Source organism: Polyodon spathula, chromosome 8, assembly GCF_017654505.1.
Source record: "Polyodon spathula isolate WHYD16114869_AA chromosome 8, ASM1765450v1, whole genome shotgun sequence".
NCBI classification, from domain to species: Eukaryota; Metazoa; Chordata; class Actinopteri; order Acipenseriformes; family Polyodontidae; genus Polyodon; species Polyodon spathula.
In genome coordinates this window covers 6,961,233-6,985,667 of record NC_054541.1, presented here as the reverse complement: position 1 = coordinate 6,985,667, position 24,435 = coordinate 6,961,233, and the positions used below count along the sequence as shown (strand labels likewise).

At 39.6% G+C, this 24,435-nt stretch overlaps 1 protein-coding gene across 1 annotated transcript; it reads left to right on the top strand.

The window, feature by feature from the left end:
- Nucleotides 1-968: 968 nt before the first annotated feature.
- LOC121319260 (alpha-1-syntrophin-like) lies at nucleotides 969-23,489 on the top strand. Its single transcript, XM_041256505.1, has 8 exons — nucleotides 969-1,327; nucleotides 5,578-5,763; nucleotides 16,541-16,748; nucleotides 17,164-17,362; nucleotides 18,470-18,600; nucleotides 19,596-19,792; nucleotides 20,513-20,700; nucleotides 21,714-23,489. Exons 1-8 carry the CDS (start codon nucleotides 1,036-1,038, stop codon nucleotides 21,804-21,806), a joined length of 1,494 nt encoding a protein of 497 aa, XP_041112439.1. The 5' UTR covers nucleotides 969-1,035; the 3' UTR covers nucleotides 21,807-23,489.
- Nucleotides 23,490-24,435: the final 946 nt, after the last annotated feature.

Here is a 24,435-nt window from a genome sequence, read left to right as displayed (position 1 = left end):
TAGGTGCCCAAGCAATGCTTAAAAATCAAGGGTTGTGGAGGTCAAACTCCTTAATAGGGCGGGCCCCAATCAGCCTGTACTCAGTTCATTAAAGCTAACTTCTGTCATCTGGTTGGACCTTTTAAATTATGACTTAACGAGAATAATTAGATTACATACCCGTCTAAACCTTTTTTTTTTTTTTTTTTTTTTTTTTTTTGGTAACAATGTACCCTGTATTGGTTATTGTGTTTTGAATACTGTAGTCTATTGGGGAATTATCGCAAATGCAAGTAATAACAAATAATATTCCCTTTTTAAAAATAATCGCGCAATTCCATTATTTGGTCGCACGTTAAGGAAAGTAAGGAATAGTTCATTAAAGGGGGGCTGTTTAAGTTACAATATCCATTTGATTAATAACAGGATAAGCTATTCAGCTGGTGCGATGCATTTTCTTTATTTAGTAATTACATGTACACATTGACAATAATAACGCCGGTATATGCCATTACACGGATGTGCAACACGAGTTATTGCGATTTAAGGTTAGTGCTTATACCTTCAAAGTACACTTCTAAAAAATACATTCACTGCTGTTTGAAACACTGAGACAACAGGATCGAGATCCATAGGCTACACACAACACACATTACATGCAAACTACATACACTTACCCACATCAAAAGTGTGAACTCCCAATATTCTCAAAGTTCCCAACGCGCTGCATAACAATTACAAAGTTTTTGAAAGAGCAATAATGTCACGTCTCAAGTTAGACTTATGGTGGTTTCTAATTAAGGTCAGAGAAAGGAGTTAACAACAGCTTTATTAAAACTGTCATTTCTCAGGAAGGGTGATCACCAGCCTCCCGCACAGCCAGAGAGGGGCAGAGAGAGAGAGAGAGAGAGAGAGAGAGAGAGAGAGAGAGAGAGAGAGAGAGAGGGGGGGGGGGGGGGCATGTCTCACTCTTGGCATCCCAGCCCCCCAACCCCACCTCCATACAGCACTTCTGCCAGCCGAGAAGAGTGCAGTTATTCCAGGAATGTGTTGAACATGGCTGCCGGGATGAAAGCGCAGAAGACCGGACTGCTGGATCTCCGAACCTCCGTTGATCGCTGGATCAAGGTGCTTGCCTGTCTCACCGAGGAGACCCTGACGGTGAATCCCGGGGACGGTGCGGTAGAACCGGTGAGCCACAGCTCCAGTCCTAGCCTCGGTGGGACGGTGAATGGAGAGCCCAATAACCCAAGTTTGAGCTCTCCAGTCCCCGAGTCAATCACCAACATCAAGCGCACCGTACGAATCACCAAGCAAGATGTTGGAGGACTGGGAATCAGCATTAAAGGTATGGGTGAAAAAAACAAAACAAATTTATATTCAACTAGGGAAAAAAAGGACTATTGTATAGTATAATATGAATAAGTTTTATTATTATTATTATTATTATTATTATTATTATTATTATTATTATTATTATTTCCAAATGTGAAAACATGTTTAAAAGTTTAGGAAAGTAGGGGCATGCACTATGACTGGGGTTGACAGCTGCAACGCTCGATACTAGGTTGGAAAATACCGTGCCAAAAATAATAACCTCTCCAAAGTTAATTTTACACGAAGCCAAGAAAAAACACTAACTGAAAACCAGTAACGTATACCACAATCCAAGTCAGCGAATACGCGGGTTGTTTATGTTAAAGTTAAAGTTTGTGCTTCATGGACAATTTTAATTCACCAGCTGAAATGCACAGATTGCTTCTGGCGACTGATCGCTACTGCTGAAAATTGAGCCGACAGAAAAAAAATCCACCGCACCAGAAACCGTTAAAACGCATTCCAGTCGAAGCAATGGTTAACTCGCTTGGTGGTACCGTGGTGTTTTGAAGAATGTAGTTTTTTTTTTTTTTTTTTTTTTTAAATGTATTCTTGTTTAGGTTTTTTTTATCAGTAAGTTGGCTGTCAATATATTGAGAGTTGATGACCAAGTGTTTCAGTCTGGAAAACTACTTCTGTCGGTTGTCGCCAGTGACAGTTCTCAAAATCGTGCCCGACCCAACTTCACACGGGGGTGGAAAGTGTGCAGCTAGGTGCTGAGACCTTTCGACCCCAGCTAATAACAACGGCATGAAAGTGCTAACCAAGCAGTATTTCACCATGAAATGCAAACAAAACTAAGCATCTAATCTAAACATTTAGATGTGAAAAAAGGAAAAAAAATCTCTATATTTATTTAAACAGTGTACTTTAGAGAAATACTTTTTCTTCGAGTTGCCAGTTTTACAATTTCCATTACTCACACAGCTTCACATTTTAAACTAAGCGTTGTGAAGGGCTCAGGGTTCACTGCAGCTGCTTCAATTCTTATCACACTAGGCTCGCTGGCATCCATAGAACACTTAAGTTGGACCATTCACTGTTGTGGGGAGCACAGTGATTCTCCATTTCTCCATCTATTGATTCATTGATGGATTGTACAAGGTTAACAATTATTTGTTAGGGGGGGGGGGGTCTCCCTACAATTAAACTCCCTGAAAAAGCAAGGTGATTTGGGAGACCGTCCTTTCAGCCCGGACAATAAAATATATGCCATAAAAAGGGAGATATAAATCTGAATCAAAAAAAAAAAAAAATGATGCTGTAGCACTGCCCTGATGGATGTCCTATAGAATAACCAACAGTACAAATTTCTGCTGGGACCACATTTTAATGCTTTAGTTTAGTATTGAAAAAAGTAGTTAATTTCTGCATCTGTGGCATTATTAAGCATGACTTTGATTTTGTAATGTTATTGTGTAAGCTATACAGTAGGTTGGTTTGAAGAAGCACACACCGCGGTAATCAATCCAATTAAGGGAAGTTGACTTACACTTTGGACCGGAAATCACAGGATATATATATATATATATATATATATATATATATATATATATATATATATATTTATCAAAATGGTATAAATGCATCTATTTTGGTTCCTGGTTTCTGTTGTGGTTATGTTTTATTACAAAGTCCTCATAAAAAGTCATAAAAATGCAGCGGTTTTATACAAATAAAAAAAAACAAAAACAAAAAAAAACGTCTGGAATCTGGAAGTTAATGATTTTGTAGAATGTTACCAAAATAACTGATGTGATGGGGTTTATGTTTAAGGACTGGTAACTGCCAGAATACTTAAAAAGAAAATAAACAGGCCTAACACACGGTACATGATGTCAGATAACGACAAAACCTGATGTCTAAAAGATGCCAGCTGAACACAAATAGAAACTACTGGGGTGGGGGTGAGGTTGGGGTGGTGGGAGATGTCTGCCAGTGACTTCACAAATGTTGACATGTGGCTCCTGTAACATAGCCAATACTGGCCAGGGATGAAAGCTGTTAATGAGAGCGATTGGTCTGGTTGTATTTATTTTAGTGAGTGCTCACTGGCACACAGAGTGGAGTCTCACACTGGTGCCAACAGAGCTGCACCTGGCATGGAGCTGACGCTGGGAGAGACAGATGTTAAAGGGCTCGGGAGTTGTGATACTTCTAGAAGCATTGCCTAGTCCTATGAAAATAAATAAAATATAGTAAAACTGGTATTCCATGTTTGATTGACCTCTGCATTGCACTAGTATTAGTTCCATTAATGGAGCTGTGAGCAGTTTTTATAATGTCCTCTCTTTTTGGCTTACAAAAAATCCCTGCTTTCAGCTGGCTCTTGAGTGGTGAATGTGATTTACTGTTGCTATCAATATAGGTTCCGTCTTAGTCTCATTATGGTTTTTCACTTAAGAAAATAGTTCTCCTTCATTAACGGCTGTATTTAGTAGAGAATCAATTTTGTGTGCTTCCCTGCTTTAGGACTTATGGGCTCTTTAGCGTGCATGAGGGAAGGCAGCAGCAAGGCTGGTAGGGACCTGAATCACACACAAAGACATAAGCCCGATATACTCTCCTTGCAAAGGAGCCAGCTCTTTTGTACAGTGGTATCAGCGCTATGCTTTAGTGTGAGAGGTCCCAGGTTTATGCCTGCCCTCCGGCTGTGTGTGGACTGCCTCGCCCTGTGTGATGCACCTGCCTGCGTTAACCAAGATAGAAAATGTATTTTAAGGTTTAGTTCAGTTATAAAAATACTATAGTGCCATCCAAAAACATGTTGGTTTCCTATAATATACTATGTGCTGCAATATATATATATATATATATATATATATATATATATATATATATATATATATATATATATATATATATATATATATATATCAGTGTGAGGCAATTAAAGGTTAGATAAGAAGGGTCTCTCTGTCAACCTGTGTTTGATTTACTAGACTAATGATGGTCTTTTAAGTGTTAATCAGCAATATGTGTATGTTACAAGCCAAGCGTGGGGTTTGGCTGGCAAAGACGCAATGTGGATGGCTAAGGGTTTAAAGGACCAGTTTGGATAATTTCCCTTTGGTAAAACACATCAGAGCACTACACTCAAGTACCCAGAACTCTATATTTAGGCAGTGACTGCAGGGTGGATCAAGTGTACAAGGAGAACTGTCTTCCCAGTGAAAAAGAAAAGTTGAGGATCTTCTACTAGCAAGGGAGACTGTTGTCTCGAAGTATAACCAATGTCTTCAATTTATAGCTAGTATATGACATGTGCTTTGGTTTTTCCATGATTTAAGGTCCTGCCCTGAGTTTGACTTCAGTTGAGTGGCAGGCTGCTTTTGCTGTGCTGTCAATGGACTGTTTGATTCCCAAGCTACACCTTCATGTTTTATTGCAGATTTGTAAACCCAGTGAAAGTGATTGACAGAGAGATTCCACAGGTCATATAATACTTAATAACTATAGACTATAAAACATAAAGCTATAAATCAATATAGAAAAATAAATTTTTCTAAGGTTGTACGAAAACTGAAACCTGGGCTGTTAACAGCCTCTGAAAGACAACTGTTTGACGATAAAGGGGGTGGTCAGAACAGTTACTACAGTGAATTGCAGTATGTAATTACATGACTTAGGTACATACAGAAATAGTTTTCAAACTCACATTTGGGAGTGAAGTGGAAGTGAAAGTGAAGCTGACCAAAATACATTTAAGGATGGAGCTTTAATCACAGAGTGCCTTATTGAGCAGGTTGTAAAAAAGTGAACAGCTGCAAATAAGCATTTTGCAAACACTGGTCTGAATGAGGTTGCTGACAGATCCTTGTATCTGTGTTGATTTCCAGTGTAATCTTTCTAAAACCACATCTTACATGATAAACTTTGTTTTTTTAAACCAATTAATTGAAGGAATTTTGTTAGCGTAATATAGAGCTCTGCTTTATTTGACACATACCAGAAAATCTCACTTTTATTTCCATAAAGAGAGCACCAATTAAACAGCAAAGGCCTAATCACTGGTACTAGCAAGGGTAACTATTAGTTGCTGGGTTCAGATATCCAGCTTTTGCTTAAAAAACGTGTGTGTGATTTAACAGGAAGCATGTGTCTGACGGGACGCGATACTGACATGTGCAGAGGGAAGTGAATTTCATTGGGTTTTCTCAGAATGGTATATTACCAGGCCTCTCGTATACAAGGCTGACAACAGTTGCAATGTCCTCCTAGGTGGGAAGGAGAACAAGATGCCCATCCTGATTTCGAAGATTTTCAAGGGGCTGGCGGCGGAGCAGACAGAGGCGCTGTACGTGGGAGACGCCATCCTGTCTGTGAACAACTACGACCTGCGGGAGGCCACCCACGATGAGGCTGTGCAGGCCCTGAAGAAGACGGGCAAAGAGGTCATCCTGGAAGGTAGGTACAGCCCAACAACAACAACATACAGCTCCCACAGTTCACCAGTGCAGTCAACGGAGTTTAACTCCAAAGAAATTTGGGGTATAGTTTTTATATATATATTTATACAACATTGATTTAGCATTGAAGAACTTTTTTTGTATCCTCCAGAGTATATCTTTTTTTTTTTTTTAACGGATGACTACACAGTTCTGCCCAAAGGTTTTCCATTACCTGATAGAAGTGAAATGAAACCTGCTGAATAATGTTAAGTTAACATATTGAATTACATACCACTTTGTAGTTTTCTATACACTTAACGAAAAATTGACAAATTGGAAAATGTGACATTTTGAAATCTAACATGAAATACTACTATTATGGTCTCTGGTAACTTTTGTGATACCATTTTGTAGTTTATTTGATTACATGATGTTAGATAAAATATCAAAATGAATTGTCATGTTTGTGGAACCATTCCTGGACAATTCTAGCCTTGTGGCATGGGGCATTATCCTGCTGAAAAAATCCATTAGCAGATGGATACACTGCTGCCATGAAGAGATGCACCTGATCCTGTGGCATTCAAACGTTGCTCCACTTTTATCAAGGGGCACAATGTGTGCCATGAAAACACACCCTACACCATCACACCACCGTCACCAGCCTGCAATGTTGACACGCAGCATGATGGATGCATGTGCTCATGTGGTTTTCTCCACAACCTAGTCCTCCCATCAGCGTGAAACAGCAGGAACCGGGATTCATCAGACCAGGCAATGTTTTTCCAATCCTCCATTGTCCAGTGTTTTCATTTTTTAATCCACTGCAACCGCAGTTTCTTGTGTTTTGCTGAAAGAAATGGAACTCTGTTAGGTCATCGGCTGCCATACCCCACGCGTGTCAAGGTACGACGAGTTGTGCATTCTTTTATGGGTCTTTCGGCACGAATGTTGTACTGGACTGTCAGTTGACTAACTGTAGCCCGTCTGATGCTGATTCGTGTCAGCTGTCACAGGGTCTCCCAGTTCTTTCAAGAGCTCCTCTCTTCACAATTTGTACACAGTGCTTCTTATTATACATTCACAATGATCGCCCCTCCTGCTATATCATCGGTGCTTTGTGAACTGCTCATGTCCCAGTTTAAATGAATCCCATGCTGTGTCTCAGTTTTGAAAGATGACTAAGTGTGGTGACTAATATCTTCCCTGTTGGTCAGAAGCTTTCAAAACACAGCTGCCTAGAAGTTATACTCCCCAGTGCAGAGCAATAGATGCTCAGCAGAAGTAGGTCTGTTTTATTACAAATGTGGATGTACAACTGCAGTAAAAATCTTCAGGAAGTAAAGATGGAGTGTTTCAGTGTGGGAGGTCAGTGTGCAGCAGGAACTACCGTGCAGGGAGGTACCGGAGCCAATCAGCTGCACTTTTCCCAATACCCAAAAATCATGACAGAAGTAGTCATTGATCCAGATCAGCCAGGGACTAATTAATATAGATGACAACAGCCTCAAATTCATATGGAATTTAATAGATTTTAAACTGTTTCATGTGAGTAACATCTAAATAACTCATCCTTTGCCTTTTTTTCCCCCCATTTTCTAGTTATGAGTTTAAAAACAACCACAGGGCACTGACTATAGTACTGAGCAGATAAGTGGATTAGTACAGTGGAATAGCTACTCTGTGTGGCTATTTACTTTGCACTGGTGCTTAGTATATATATACCTCAGTGGTTAGCCACAGATGGCTCATGCCTCAGTAAGACTGTTCTTATTCTGCCTGTGGTGTGTGACCTCAAAGGTGGGTGTTTCTCTTGGCCTGGTTCCATTCGGAATGTTTTAAAAGCCAGATCCCTCCTTTGTGAGTTCAGCCTAGGAGCTTGAACACCTACCTCTCTGGGCACACAAGCCTGGTTACAAAATCACAGAGCAGAGGGAACAGTGAGTAAAATACAGCCATTTATGAGCCAGCACAGCCCATATTGCAGGCAGCTGTACAAGCCAAGTCGTTTCAACTAGTGCCTTCATCAGTGTAATCACCACAAAGCTGCTGAAATATTGAGTGTCATTGAAGCTGGACAGCAACTTGTAACTTTAAATATGTTACATTTTTTAAACCATTTTTCATAACAAAAACTCATCACCAGGTTTGCATAAAGAAGCTAATTTAATAGCTGACTGGGATTTGGCTGAAAGGCTTTTGGGGTCATTCAATATACAGCTTCCACTATGAGACTTACTGGGTCAAGGGTGGCCGGCATCGACATCATTTTACCCTGCAGGATATGTCTTTTCTAGTTGGAATGCTGAAATGCGTTCAGAATGCTAAAATTGAGACACTGTGTAGCAGGATAGTGCTGCGGCCCAAGATGTTAATAGCAGGAAGAGGAGAGACTCGGAGGCAGAAGCTGCAGTCTAAAGTGTCAAGCGCAAATTTATTAAATACAAATAAACAGGCACAAGGGCCAAAGTAAAATGTTTAAACAAAACAATACAATAAGCGACCATAGGCTGGGCTTTCACGTTCACTACAGTCTTCCAAACACAGTATGCACACAGTTCCAAACTCACCTACACACCAACCCCCAAACAAAGGATTTCCCCTCCTTAAATACCATGTGGCTGGAGCCTACTTAACCATGAATCATTCAATTAAGGCTCCAGTCGCATTCTCACATGTAGTAAGGCATGGGGATTTTAACCCCCTCCCTGCCAACCCTGTTTTCCCAACACATGCACACATACACAATTTAAATTTAAGGTTTTCGACCTGTCACACACTGTTAAGAAGATGTTCATCTTATATGGGTACTAGTCTAAAAAAATAAAATAAAAATACATTTACTGAGTTGAGACCTTGTACTGGGCATGAAGACTATTAAACTGTGGCAGTGTGCGAAGTTACCACACAGACTGTCAATTACAGAATGTTGAATTTAAAAGTAATTTCTGTTCATTGCTACCATATGTCTCTTTCTAGAATAACCCAGTCCACTGAAAGAGTAAAAACAGTGGAAAAAATGGTTTTCTGTAACCCGAAGGCTCTTTCATCAGTTAACATATTATTGTTGGAATCGCTCTTGTTTTATGCAATGTGGTTTTTAATTAGAATTACAGCTGTGTAATGGCGTTCTGGTGTTCTGCATTGAATATTTTAACACAATATTTTGACATTTAAAAAAAAAGTGTGATTGCATTCCGCTGTTCTCGATTTATAAATGATCACACCTGTTACATTTACTCTTGTGTAATACACCCTACTAAATAAATACACATTTCACCACCATTAAATAACATTTCTCTATTGCTCCTCAATGGTTATAGCAATCCCATAGAAATTATGAAATCGCTGCTCAATAAAACAATTTATTAGTAACGCAGAAACCATTTTCATCTTGCATGGTGTTTAAACTTCAATCAAGTAGAAGACGTGAAGAAGTTCACCATGATAAGAATTTTTGCTATGCATTTACCTGATGTTACCATACTTCTTTTTGCTCCACAAAGTCTATTCAATAGACCTGGACTTTGGTTTATTAGCTTGTCACTACATTGCTATACTGTCACAGGGAATCCATTTGCATATAGAGAGCATGATCAGCAGTTTGGGCAAAGTGGTAGCCTCCTCCTTGTCATATCTGACCTCCACTAACTTGCATAGTCTTTCCGGTTGTCACCAAGAACTCATTCATCAGTGGATGGCTTTGCTGACATTGAAATATCAAACTGCCGTGGAAGAACAGAAACAGCTGAAATCTTTGAGTGAAGATACAGCACATTAGGTTTGACTTTATCTGTCATTGGTACCGGACAAAGGGTTAATGTTTCTGCTGTAATCCCTGCTAGCCTGAAGTTATAGAAAACGAGGTATCATTCACAGACAGCATGGCCATGTCACGTTATTACCAGCGTGACGCTTTTGTCAGCCTTGGGAGTACCACATATCCCTGGGACAGTGACTTCAAATCCTAATGAGACAGGGAAGATGGAACAGAGAAAGAGCCTGTGAAAAAGCAGGTATTTGTGTTACTAACTGGCAAGTGTTTGTTATTGCTGGCAGATGCATGCTACAACTATTGAATACAAGGTTATCATTTCTATACTGTTACTAAAACCTAGGATTCAGAAAGTAAAAATTGCAACACTGAAGTGATGTGTTAAGATAAAAATACATTGTAAAAATTCAGAGGGGGGAATCTTCTCTGGCAAAATTGCTGGTCTATCTCACCACCATGGTCTCAGCCTCACTCTGGTTGACCATAGAAGTCAGGTTGACCTACAGAATAGAAAGTACATTGAAGCACATGTTTAAAACAAAGTTTCCTTTAAAGTGGCACTCAGTCCATTGCCTGTCAACATTGAGAAACAGGCTTTAAGCAAGCAATCCAGCAGGAGAGTCGAAGTCATGGCGTGAATCCTTTTCTGGGACGTGCTGAGCAGCGTTCGCTTCAAAAGGGAATTGTTAAACGCTGTGAACTTGACTGGTGCTGGGTACTGTGAAAAGGCTCTGTGTGTGTGTGAGTGTGCCTGACCTCTAATGCTGCTGATGTTTCACGGAAGATTATGTACCGTGGCAGAAAATGAGCTATTAAGGGAATAACCTTGAGCTGACGACTTCTCACTCCCTCACCTCTTTCCCAGCCAGTACAGGGCAGCAGCCAAGCTTCCGTCACTGAAGCAACAGGTGAGTGCGTGCAACTATTTCACACCACGTCCATCTGCATGGCCTTGAGGGACGGGACAAAGGGGAGACAGCCCGTGAGAGTAGATCTCTGAGAAAGACGGAGGATTCTGTCTGCCTGCCTGCCTCTGGGATTACCCAGTGGCTTAATCTGTTAAGGAACTCCACTTTCCCATGCCTTGCAATCTCTAGGACAAATGAGCTGAGACACAACTGTAAGACTGCCAAGATTTACAGTGGGGCTGCCACCTTCTAATTGAAAGCAATTTGGCATCCTGGGTTTACCAGCCCATTTATTTTCATTTTCCCCCTGGTGGCAATGACGTGCCTCTGTTCAATTCACAAATATTGTACTTCTGAGTTCTGCGCTCCCCCTCTGTAGGCAGATTGTAATGTGAGCTGACGCAAACTAATGTTCCAATAAAACTTGCTTTTAAAAGTCAAGTAGACAAAGGCTAATACCTTCATTGTTATGTTTCTTATATTTTACCTCAATGTTTATTGTTATACTGGGTGGTCAGAGCTAACAGATTTTTTTTTGTATTTTAGTGCACTGTAACTCTTAATAAGACATTAATAAAAGCTCCTAGTTGAAAAGTTTTCTTTTTAGTATTTCTACAAAAGTAACTATGCCTCATTCTTTTGGTGGTTGTAATTTTCCACTGTAAAACCCAGTTGCTTACCGTTCCTTACTTTAATGGTTATTAAGCCTGCTCCATCTAAACCCTTGCAGCTGAATCCCCCTCTTGCCTAACCTCTGGGAAGTGGTTTTGGTGCAAGTGTAACACACACACACACACACACACACACACACAAACACACACACACAGACACACATACACACACAATAAATTCAATCCATTTGTTTCTTATTATGTCAGGTCCTACTGGAACATTAATAGCAATGCCATTACGGTTTCATTATCTGTGTGTGTTTGGCAGTAGTTACCAGAATGACGTTAATGAATTACTGTATACTCTGATGTTTTAAGTGAAAGCCAGCATGGGTTTGGCTGTGTTTACCAAGTCTCTGGAGACGTGCCAGCTGAGAGCTGAGTCACATGTCCCAGTCAGCGCTCCAGGGAGGGTTGTGTTTGTGGTCAGTGCCTGCCTTGGCACACTTTATGGGCTCTGTGGCTCACTGTCTCCTGCGAGTGCTTCTGAGGTCTGGCCTTCGTAATCAGCCATGCTGTTCTGTTTATTGATTTGCTCACTCTGTCTGTTGCTCTTCCAGTTCGATAATAGGGCATTGGAGAAGTGGGAATCTTCCCACTGGATTGATCCCCTGGTTGAACCGGCCTCCATGTTTTACATAGTTGTGTGTCCAGAACCAAACAACAGCAATACAATCCTATCAATCTGCAAAGACTACTGCAGCACCTGAGAAAACCTGTTGACATCATCAAGGCAGGAGCACCCTGTCTGTTATCTAATTGTTCTGTGAACCCAGTCTTTGGCATGCTTCAACACCACTGGGAAGTTTTAGCAGTAGGACCCCAGCTACTGGCAAAGCTCTATTAAATCTACAATGCCAGCTGAAAGGAACACATGTGAGCAGGGCAGTCCCCATGCCGCGACAGGTGGAGAAGGGAAAGCCCTATGGTTGCAGTATAAACACAAAGCCAGTCATTGCCAAGAGAGGCGAGCCGAAGGGGGAGGATATATGCCCCTCCAAAGGAGGAGTTCCAGATGGTAGAACAGACCACATAAGTAGAAAATATTTGATGAAAAATAAAAACAAATATTGTATAGTGGTATATGAACTGTATTTTTCACTGAAAGACAATTACATATATATTTTTTATCTGCAAGCAAATTGTGGGTATAGCAGCTCTTTGCCTTGCCAATGTGTGAAAAAAAAGCATTTGTTTTGGTGCCATATATGTCTAATAATGTCTAATAACTGTGGTGGATAATGACATTTTTGGACAGTACAATGCAATGATATTACATAATTATGACCAGTCTGGATATACTGAAATACTATGGCAAATTCACTGAATTTAACACCATAACATGACACATCCCTCTTTGCAAGGCGTGTGTTCTATGTCGCTCACAGATAATTAGTGAACAATATCAAGCAGCTCAATCAAGCTCCAATCCCCATGACCCCTTGCCCTAAACCATGACTGTCTTCTTTCAATATCAGCCCTACCCACAACATGACAGCCAGTGAAATCCCTATTGAGCAGACACAATGGCAGTCATGATCTGAGTAGGTCTTAAAGCAATATCACTGATAAAGGACCTAGAAGGAATTACTCTGGTTTTGAAATTGACAGCAGGACAAATTGTACTACGAAATGCAAGCTAATTAGCTAGGCTTTGTTATACCACAAGTTTAAACTGGGTAAAGGAGCATGTCATTTTGTAAGAGGCCTGTGATGTAGTCGATTACTTTTAGTTGATAAAATAGCTTTTAACCTGCAGACAAGACAGTGCTTTCACCAGGTATTTGAGGGTTGAGTATAAGAACAGAAGACATCCCCCAGGCGATACATCTTGGAAACCCACTGTTACAAATGAGGCCGAGTCCAGTGTTTCCCATGACGATGAGACATGTAGGGGGTCAATGGCAGGATGTTGTTTCTTTAACTTTAAACCGAGTATTGTTGTGTTTGTGAACCTGCAAAGCTAATTATTGTAACCGTTTTGAATGCCAGCTTTCTTACTGAAGCGGTCTGAACTGGGGTTAATAATAATCTCTGCCTGACCGTATTGCCTGAAACACAGCCTTATAATATTATAATAAAACGGACATTTTCACTTAAAAATGCAGTTTCATTCTTTTCTTTGAGTGTAGACACTGCTTTAAATATTCTGTTCTGAGAAGCAGCATGTGCAAGTTATTTATGGAAATAATTGCTACGTTTAGAATGTGTCACTGGGCTGTTTTCTTCTGACAAATCAAATCAAGCATTTTAGTGAAGCTGTCCTGCATTATTGAGCACATACTGCAGATTACATTAAGAGGGAGTGTCTGTGTCAGTGGGCCTGAGTTGTTTAGGCACCTTGTCGAGAATGAGCTCAGGAGCACTGCACAGATCTGCTTTCCTTCCCCACCGATAAGCTAGAGTAATTATAATACAGTTCAATCCGCTAATTGTACCTCTTTATTAAAACTGTCAGTCTGCTGAGTGAGTTGTTCATGGCCACATTTGGATTTTATTTAAAAAACATCTGTTTTGAGTTGACGCTGACTCCATGAATCTTATTTTTCCTTACCCTTTGATATATTTTCAAAGCTAAAGAAGAAAGAGCTGTCTGAGCAGGGCATGGCCTCGTTATTAGGAACTATTAAATAAAATAAATAGGTACAATACATCAGCAGTTTGAGATAAATTATTATTAATCAGTGTACATGTTGGTGGTAGCACCTTGTGACTAAAGATCATAAAATCTCATAAAAAGATCATAAAAAAGTACTGAGGTTGTGGCTTCTTGTACGCTGGTACCTTTTACACTTACATCTTTATTTAATGTTTTTCTGTCTGGCTTTTCGAGGCCACAGAACTGAATTCTTCAGGTCAAATTTAGAGCTGAGTTTAGTTTTTGTAAGTCATTTTCCTAAAGAAGAAAATAGTACAACTTTTTTGCCATACATTTGCATATTAAATAATAATGAAATACCAGTTGAGATTAAGAAAAAGAGGTTTGGGTCTGGTTGTGACAGGGTCTAGCTCGTGTCACGTGTGTGGGTAGCCGCTGTTCAAGCATTCAGAGAGACAACTGGGGGTGAAGTTGAACAAACAAATTAACAAACAAATGGAAAACTACAGTAAATAAAGTTGGTCATGTGACATTACCAGCGATGGTAACGCACAGAGGACTAATACAGCAAGCTGTAAAAAAAGTTCAAAATAAAACAGAATACAGCAAACTATAAATCAAAGGTGCCGTGAAAACGGCAGGCCTTGCAGCAGCCCCGAGCTATCTTCTGCGGATGTTTTTAACCTGATGGACACTCGGTCAAGACCCGCCCATCTGCTGATTGAGGACCAGCACAGCCAATCACTTGCTGCCCTTCCCCTCAACCAAGCATAGCAGGCAGCAAGTCTCAATCGAGCGCCCGTCTGTAAACAATAACTCAATTACACAAATCTAATCCAAAACGACACAAAATAAACCCATGCCCACATATAAATCACACCTACACTAATTTACCATTGTGCAGGGCAATCGCCCTGCCACACTGCTGTATAAATCTAGTTCAATACCCCAGAAATTCCAGCATTCTAAAGTGCATGTGAGTCTTTTTTCTTGGAGGTAAAGGTATCCAAATGCACAATACATTTTAGAAGAGGAAGAGATTAAGTTTCTGGGGAAAACTAGCCAAAACTGCTCAAAACTAGCAGCAAGTATTTTGTAACCTGGACCAGCATAGTATCCAGTTCTATACCACTATAACATGTCCAAATTGTTAGATAACTCTGGAGGCGTAAACCCAAGTTGTATCTATCTGTTGGTTGGCTGCGGGCCATGTCCAGTTAGCTGTGAAAGGTGAAAGGGCAGCATGGCGAGCCCCGCCCTTTTATAACGCAGGGTGAGGATTAGCAGAGATCCTGTGAATCAGCTGCAGAACATATAGCTCCCCTGAATGTATGGCCTCACCCTGACTGAGAGGAAATCAGAAAATAGTCCTGGTGGAGAGGACGAGAAGCAGTGGCTATTTGTGGCGTTGAGGAAGCCCTTAACCTGTGGCACACCTCCCCAGTGAAACTCAACCTGCCTGTTTGCTATCTGTGCCCCTGCCTATTAATAGACTGCTCCAAATCACTGCATTGCCATGCCATTCCATAGGGAGACACCTACCAGGGTTAGCAATAGAACTGCTGAAATACAGAATAATCTAAAACACAGCATTATTATTATTATTATTATTATTATTAATATTATTATTATTATTATTATTATTATTATTCACGCTAAATGTTATTTTGTCTATAAATGTACCCTACAGTAGTTTTGTCCACATGATAATGGGATTTCACTTAACAAGTTTTCACTGAGGAAGACAGCTATGTACAAAACCTACATCACCTAGTATTTTAGGATTGTGACATAATTAAAAGAAGAAAACTATATGAAAATAATTTAATTTTTTTATTTAACATGTGATTTTAGTACAGTATTTCATGTTCGATTTCACAAGGTCACATTTTTGTCAGTTTTTCGTTCAGCATAAGTATAATGTAGTTCAATATGTTAACATTGTTCAACGGGTTTCATTCAACTTTATAAAGTAAATTGTGTTAATTCTATAAGCTGATGCAAAACTTTTGGCCATAGCTGTACAAAGTGTTGAATTTAAATCAAGGGAAGTAATGTTAAAACTTTAGAATGCATTAGTAAGACTTCCTCTAGAATATTGTGTTCAGTTCTGGTCCCCTCGCTACAAAAAGAATATTGCTGCTCTAGAAGGAGTGCAAAAAAGAGCGACCAGAATTATTCCGGTTTTAAAAGCATGTCATATGCAGACAGGCTTAAAGAATTGAATCTATTCAGTCTTGAACAAAGAAAGCTACGCGGCGATCTGATTCAAGCATTCAAAATTATAAAAGGTATTGACAGTGTCGACCCAAGGCACTTTTTCGACCTGAAAAAAGAAACAAGGACCAGGGGTCACAAATGGAGATTAGATAAAGGGGCATTCAGAACAGAAAATAGGAGGCACTTTTTTACACAGAGAATTGGGAGGGTCTGGAACCAACTCCCCTATAATGCTATTGAAGCTGACACCCTGGGATCCTTCAAGAAGCTGCTTGATGAGATTCTGGGATCAATAAGCTACTAACAGCCAAATGAGCAAGATGGGCTGATTGGCATCCTCTCGTTTGTAAACTTTCTTATGTTCTTATGTTCTAAAACTTCTTCCAACGATGATACCTCTCCACCACTCAAAGTAATTGACTTTGTTTTAAAGTTATACTATATACAATACAATTGTCGGTTCCATACTCATTCATGAGTACAATCTAGGTCTCTAAATAAATAAATGACACTGCCTGGCAGGATGTTGTGTTCTGGCATTAAAGTTGTGTTCCGGCATTGAACTTTCTGTTTCATCCAGCACATAAGAACAACACCCTCGTTTCATCTTGTTTTTTCAGTGAAGTATATCAAGGAGATGTCCATGTTCTTTAAGAACTCCTCCCCCAGTGCCTCAATCCCCTGGGACTCCCCCCCCTCCTCCCCCCACAGACAGGTGTCATCGGACTTCTCCTCCCACTCCATGGTGGAACTCAAAGAGGGGAAGAGCATCTCACTGAAAATGTGCCAAGTAGTGAAGAGACAATGCCCACCCGACACAGAAAACAGGTACACTTGGCAGTGCCCAGTCACTAACCCTGACCAATATTTCCTTTCAAAAACAGGATTTAATCAAAGAATGAAGGAAACACTGAAAATTAGGCCCAATATATCTTACCGTTTTACTACACTCACAATGTTTATGGTCACCTGTACTAAGCGGTCTCTTGCTCTTACCAGCTAGTAATTCCAAAACCATTTTCTTTACATATGTGAATGAAAAGAGCACCCCTTGATGACCAGGCAATCCAGTTTCAGTTTCTGAAGCATACAATAACAATGTCTTTCTCAGCCTCTCTCTTTGAAATTGTTTCAGTACAGAGAACTATGTATCTGGTATGTTCCATAAACAGCTTTCAAGCTGCTGCCAAATATATATATATTCACTGCTACTTGTAAAATGTTCCCCTTCCACCCATCCTAGGTATTTTGAGGTGACCTCCGCTGACAGAAACTCCTCTTTGTTCCTCCGGGCGAAGGACCCTGCCATGGCCCAGTCCTGGTACACTGCCATCCAATCAGCTGCCAACGCTCTCATACCCCGAGTGAAGGAGGAACTGAAGTCTCTGCAGGGGGAGCCAGGGGACAAAGAGATCAAACACCTCGGCTGGCTCATTGAACAGGTACCTGTTGACTATGAAGCACGGTGCAACTGTCCCTTTTTAGCAGGCAGTAATGTACACCTTTTTTGTTCATTGGCAGCTATAATATTTTAACATGGGACCATTGTATGTAAGGCCTGTCCATAGTACAAGTATATAAATCCTCTCTTAAATAACATGTCTAAAAAGAGCACTGTATTGGTTGTTATAAAGTTTAACTGTTTTTATATGCAAGTGGTATTCTGATTTTACTGAACTATTACTTATTTAGAATACCTATTCTAGTTACAAAAATCCAGTATACCATACAAAATACATTCAAAAGTTCATTATATTATTGAATTAATTTCTGTCTTTAAACATTTAAAGAAATATTTTTTGGTGTTTTATATTCTGGCCTACTTTTTAGGGTACATATGACAGCTTTGTTGCCTAGGTTGTGTGATTGGTTTTCATGCAGTGGTAGTGTGTGTGTGTCTGTGGCTGTTTCTAACAGGACATTCATCTTTTCGTTTAATAATTGCTCACTACATCTTAGTTATTTTTCATTTCCCTTTTATCTGTCATTTTTTAAATTAACGCTGGATCACTTCAATTTAACTTTAAGAATCCAATTATCTACCATTAAATTGATTCTCTAGTCTTTGAACCACGTTATTGTGTCTCCCGAATAGCAATCTCTGGTAACACGCTAAAGCAAAAGACCCCAAATTCACATGACAAGAACATCATCTCAGTGGCTTATGCTTTCTGCGTGTGTCCAGCATATACTAAAGTAGGGCAGTTCTGCACACTGTAACACCGCAAGACATGTGGTGTGTAGCACAGGAGCAGCATGAGAATCAAATACTAGTAGTGAGGGTAGGTAAAGAAGGTATCAGCCATGTCTTGTGTGTTTATTAATTATGACTACCTGTGGTAACTTATGGTATTGACTTCACCTCACAGTTCCCTGGTGCTACACAGCACGTCCCTATTGAATGTAATGATGCTTATTAGAACAACTCTGTCACAGACTGCTCAGATAGCATGGCATTTGAATTTTCACTCATCGTTTGGTTCATTTAAATCTAGACTATGTATTTCTATGGCTTTGTGACAGTTTGGCTATGTTTTTCTTCTCCTAAGCCTGCTGGGGGTGCAGAGAAGCCAGTGTTAGCCATCCTGACAGAGAAGGATCTGCTCTTCTTCCACAGCTTACCTAAGAGCAGAGAGGCCTTGAGCTGTCCAGACCACAGCCATCCACTCATAGCAACCAGGTACAGCATCAGAGTGGTTAGCAACCATGTGGAAGCTTTGATAAAGAAATTCACGGGGGCTTAAAGCATGTCTCTTGTGTTTCATGTCCCAGAATGCACTTCAACAAGCCGGATCAACCAGCCCTTCTGCTATTCAGTGCAGTCAACCCTTTAACCATATTGTGAATGAATGCTACTCATGAACTGTAGTTAACGCTCTACTGTAATGTTTATTAACTGTTAATATCTACTTTATTAAGATGTGTTCCATAATTCTTTAACGGGTTATCATTTTCAGGAAGACTTTTAAAAAGGGGTGTGACCAGGATGGCTTTGCAGGGGTGACATCAGACCAGAAACAGATATCAAAACTGTGAATGGCGGGGCAAAACTGAAGCCCAGTGGTGCTCAGTGTTTTACTAAATAAACAATAAAACAAACAGTTTGAACAAAACAAGACACAACACAAAAGGCGCATTGGCCAAACAAATAAACAAATATTAAACAGCAACAAAACAAGCATTGTGCTTGTGTATAAACAAGCACCCTAGCAATTGTTATGTTCCTCTTACACACATTTACATCTCTCCTCTTACGCTCCACCTCGAGCGCAGACAGCTGCAGGCTTTTATATTATGGCCGAGGGGTTATAGTCTACACGACATTAAATAAGGATGCGTGACTGTCAGCTAGTTAAATAATCAGTAGCTGATCAGTCACGCATACTCACACACAAGGTTTTTAAAAATAAAAACAATAACCTGTAGGACGGCCTCTCACTCGTCCGGCCAAACAATACGTAATAATAATACAAATAATATCGGACGGCTTTCGCCATCACATTAACACATAAATCAAATCAAACAAAGGGACGGGACACTCCGACACAAGGGGTCACCTTTGATTCTAAGAACATGGGGACGTGTGACGCTATATTTTTCGAAACCCCACTATTTATTTTTAATCACAATAAAACACCCACATATACTAACTACCCTGTACCCCGTTCCCCACAGGCTGGTGCACTCAGGCCCCGGAAAAGGCTCCTCTTTGATGGACTCTGAGTTCTCGTTCGCCCTGCGCAGCGGCACTCAGCAGGGGGTGGAGACACACGTGTTCCACGTGGAGACTGCCAAGGAGCTGTCAGCTTGGACACGGCTGCTAGTGGACGGCTGCCACAGCGCCTCCGAGCTTATCCAGGAAGTCACTGCAGGTATGTACTGCTTTGCAAGGAGTGCATCAGCTACATGTTCATTTCTTCATCCCTGTTTCATATCAACTAACGTGTGTTATCTGTCACTGTCTATTCAGAGAATGTAGTGCTGATCTTATAAATCTACAAAGCACCTTCGTCTACCACCTAAGTACAATATTCTTAGATTGGATTTACGTGCAAAAATATAGTAGCAACTTTCAAAAAGGTGCCTTCTAGAATCTCCAGATATTTTAACTAGCTATCATTTAATGACTGTGGTTATACTGACATCCAGTGGCAGTTTGTGGAAGTCTGTTAGACATGGCTGATTTGATACTCAAATAAAATAAGATTTTGTGCTATTCACTTTTATTTCAAATCCCAAAGGTCGCTCTTAACTCACGTTCCAGGATAATATGTTTAATTAACCCTTGAAATTGAATCATTACAAAGTAATCATCTTTTAGCCCCCCCCCCCCAAGCCCCTCATGATCTTAACACAGCTGTAAGTTCCCACCAGAAACAAGATAGCAGGCTCTGCTTGTGAAACCGTAACTTGTTTAAGAGTGTTTAAGTCAAAGGTTAGAAAACGTTTTGAAACAAGAGACTAAAATCCTCTTTAAAAACACCCAAAGTTTTCACGAACACCAGACCTGATTAAATGAATTCAAAGTTTGAGTTTCATGACTTCCTCTCTGGTGTGATGAATGGTGTCTAATCCCCCTTGCTGTGCCTCAGCCTGTACCTGGAAGGGGGAGACCTGCATCCTGTCAGTGCACATCGAAAAGGGCTTCACCCTCTTCACGGAGGAGCCTGGCCTCAGCAAGACCCTCCTCTTCCATCAGCCCTTCGAGAAGCTCCGCATGTCCTCGGATGACGGCTCTCGAATCATCTTCCTGGACTTTGGGGGACCTGAGGGAGAAATCGTGAGTGTCTTGGTCCAATTGCATGATTCCTAATCTTACCTTGTAAGTTTTATGCCGCTGAATAAACAGTAGTGAGACAAAAGGATTTATTAAGTTGACATACCGCTCAAGGTTATTTCAGCCAGCCATCTCGATTTTGTTACTGGAGTTCCATATCCATCACCACACAGAAAAAAGGAACTGTAAACTTTAATATCCAAAGCCTTGCAATAAATGAAATAATCAAGCAGCACCTCCTGGTAACCTCAGGAATGATTACCTACATTTGCATTGCTCAATGCATTCTCCTGACCAGGAAATGATTAAAGATATGGGGTTTTATTCTATAAAATTACAAGTAATCACTTTTGAGCTGTATTGCCGGTTTGCATTTCCTTCAACCAAATGCCATGTCCAAAAGAAAAAGATTAAAAATATGAATTTACATATATTACTGTAAATTACTAGTTGCACTACAACCTAGAACACTGTATTTAACAGATCTGTTTTTGGTATACCGTAAACTTTCACGTTTCAGACAAACAAAGGTAACTTGCTGAGTGCTATTTTATTTAGCTTTGCTGATGAGATATGTAATTTATTGCATGCAAGTTTATTTTAGTTATCTGAGAGAAAGTATGGTGTAGCTGGTCAATTTCTGATACGTTGAATAAAATAAAAATCGTTTTATTGCGACTAAGATGATATGATAAACTTTAAGAGAAAGGAAAGCATCGGTGAGCACATTTTGCAAGTTTCAGTCTTTTTTTCTTCATTCTGGTACACTGTATCGTATTCATTGTGAGGTATTGTGAAATATCGGGTATACCTTCCAGTTGTCCTTTTGCCAAAGTCTTTAGAAGTCCCCTCCCCCATTTTACAAGATTTCTTTTTCATGCACCATTTTTTGATACCGCACTCAGGTAGACAAGATTAATCGATCAATCATTCATTGATAGTAATAATAATAATAATAATAATAATAATAATAATAATAATAATAATAATAATTTGGGTTTTGTGATTCTTTACAGCAACTGGACCTTCACTCCTGTCCTAAAACCATGGTGTTCATCATCCACTCGTTCCTGTCTGCAAAGGTGACACGACTAGGCTTGCTTGCATAGGAGCTGCCTCCCAGTCTGTGGCGGAAACTCCAGCAAATCACTAAACTCTTTCATGCAGTATTCAGCAGCTTTAGTGCGGAGATGCTTCTGGGCTGGAACTAAACCACCATTTGCCTTTCCATGCATTTCAATTGCACCAGAGCAGCATTCACCCTACTGTTACTATAGAAGGGCTAAGAGCAAGTGTTCGGTTCACAGCAATAAAACACTCTCGTTATTTACTCCCATAGTTTGAAGGGATGCTAAGTTTATAAAACTTGCAACCAAGTAACTGAGTAGTTATGTATAAAAAGCTCGTTTTTCTTTCTGCCTTTCCTCCTTTCATTAACATGCTGTTTTTTGTGCCTTTTATGAAATAAGCAGTAAAAGAGTAAAATTATTTGAGTATAGGCCCCTAAATGCTGAGGTATGTCTGTTTTGATTAAAAAAGATTATATATATAATGTGTGTAGGTGCCAATCAGAGAGATACTAGAAGTATACTTTTTTATTTATTCAAGCATCAACTGTGAGTTTGTTGGTGACCTGCTATAGTTGGGAATTCAGGGAGAAACCTCAAAACCACTTGTTACAACAGCTTGATTCATTTCACTGTAGGCCTGAGTAATATATCTGCATATTGTGGCTGAACCACATCCACTGTAACATTTATATTTAGCATTTTCATTTTACTGTATCATTTTTTGAGCATCTGGTGGTCACAAATTGTAACCATGGCAATACATTTTACTGTACAGATTATTATTGAATGTGGAATTTTACAGTCAAAGGGACATACAGTTAAATGTTTCTGGAGCATATTCAGCTCTTGAACCAATACAAGCATCTTAAAACCAGTATGGCGTCCATTTTTAAATTTTGACAAGCCTCTCATTGCATGTACCTTATGATAAATCGTTTTAACGGAAAGTGAATTGGATTATGATGTGTGTCCTGTCATGTAAGGCACCATCAGTGCTGCTGATGAATTAGAAACCTCCAACCACGTAATACGGTCATTTCTCAGCTTTGCAGGGAAGAATTCTTTTTTTTTTTTAAATCTGCTTTCAAGGGCTATTTTTCAAATATTTTCATAATCATTTAGCTAAGTGCCTTTTCACTGTATCTGTTCTTTGTTGGGTGGGGGAATTAATAAAGCACAGCCGAACCCAATTCTAGGTGGTCCAAGTTTGAGTGGACAGGTAGAGTTGACTATGATATATATGTACCCATAGTTTGTAGAAAATTAGAAAAACAAATGATAAATGGGTTGTCTGCCATTTCCCAGTGGTGATTGTTCTTAGGTGACTAAGGTTTTAAAGATGGACAGTCCAGTGATGACCATGGCCACAGGGCTTGTATTTTCTGTGGACTAATTATGTATTAAAAATGATGTATAAAACTAATTTGAAAAAGAAAAAAAAAAAAAGGTTCACTACCACTCATTACAAAAGTGGCATAAATTCAGTCAAAAGTCACCAGTGGGTCAGTATTTTGGAATGGCCGCTATATTAAAGAATCCTCAACTAGACTTGGTTTTTACTCCACAAAATTCCACAACAAGAAATATGTACAGTCAGCACTCACATAGCCAACCCTATAAAATTGTGACTTTAGTGACTGTGTGCACAGAACTGCATACTGTACAACATAAGTGGTAATGCAATTTAGCAAAAGATTAAAAAAAAAAAAAAAAAAACACACTCTCCAGAATTAACAGTATTCAAAGTCAGTATTCAAAATTGCAGAATATAGTGCTCGATGAGGCCATAATGTCACAGTTCACTTGCAAATGAAAATGCACAAAAACAACTAAAGATATACATCACAGTATCTAAAACTGTTTAATGATTATCTGTTATGTTACCATAGCTTTTCTCTTTGCTTTGGCTACGTTTTTGTCTGATTTGGGATGCAAAGAAAAAAAAGACGTCGGCTTTGATGGATATTCAAATCAGTTGTAACATTGAAGATACATTTTATAAGCTATAGCTGGCAGTATTTATATAACCGCTTGGTATTTACTATTCAACCTGCAAATCTATGTTACACAGCAAACCAACAGAGAAAATGAGTCTTTTGTACTTTAACAGAATATTTACATGAGCATTAGCACCGATGATGAAAGAAACACAACCAAGGACACAACCTCGGTGTCCTAATAGCTAGTTACGGCCATGGTTGGTTGAGCCCTGACCCTTCTGGTCACTTGTACTGAGAACCATGACATTTGTTTGTAATTCTACTTTTCTTACTTTCTTGTTAAGAGTGGGGTCCCCTTTGACCCCCAATGCAAGACAAAAACTTGCGACAGATTCTGGTCAATTTAATGTTTCGAAGTTTTTTCTCCAAGTTTTAAATGAAACACAAGACTTCGTACTTTGCCGTTTCAAACTTTTTTCTTGGATTTTGAGCATGTAATACATAAGTATGTACTGTACATAATGTATGTACATGTACCATACATACATACATACATACATACATACATACATACATACATACATATATATTTAAAACGTTTTCATTTACAGAAACATGAAATGATTATATATTCTAATTTAAAACAAAGTGTGCCTTGCAAGGTTGATTGTATATAAAAGAGTAATAAACATTGATTTGTTAACCTTTAGGTGTGCTTGGGATGTGTG

Bases quoted from the DNA above. Each gene is read 5' to 3' on its own strand.
- LOC121319260 (XM_041256505.1), top strand. From the start codon at position 1,036: ATGGCTGCCGGGATGAAAGCGCAGAAGACCGGACTGCTGGATCTCCGA. The intron at 1,328-5,577 runs GTATGGGTGAAA...ATGTCCTCCTAG, and splicing joins ACTGGGAATCAGCATTAAAG to GTGGGAAGGAGAACAAGATG. The intron at 16,749-17,163 runs GTACACTTGGCA...CACCCATCCTAG, and splicing joins CCACCCGACACAGAAAACAG to GTATTTTGAGGTGACCTCCG.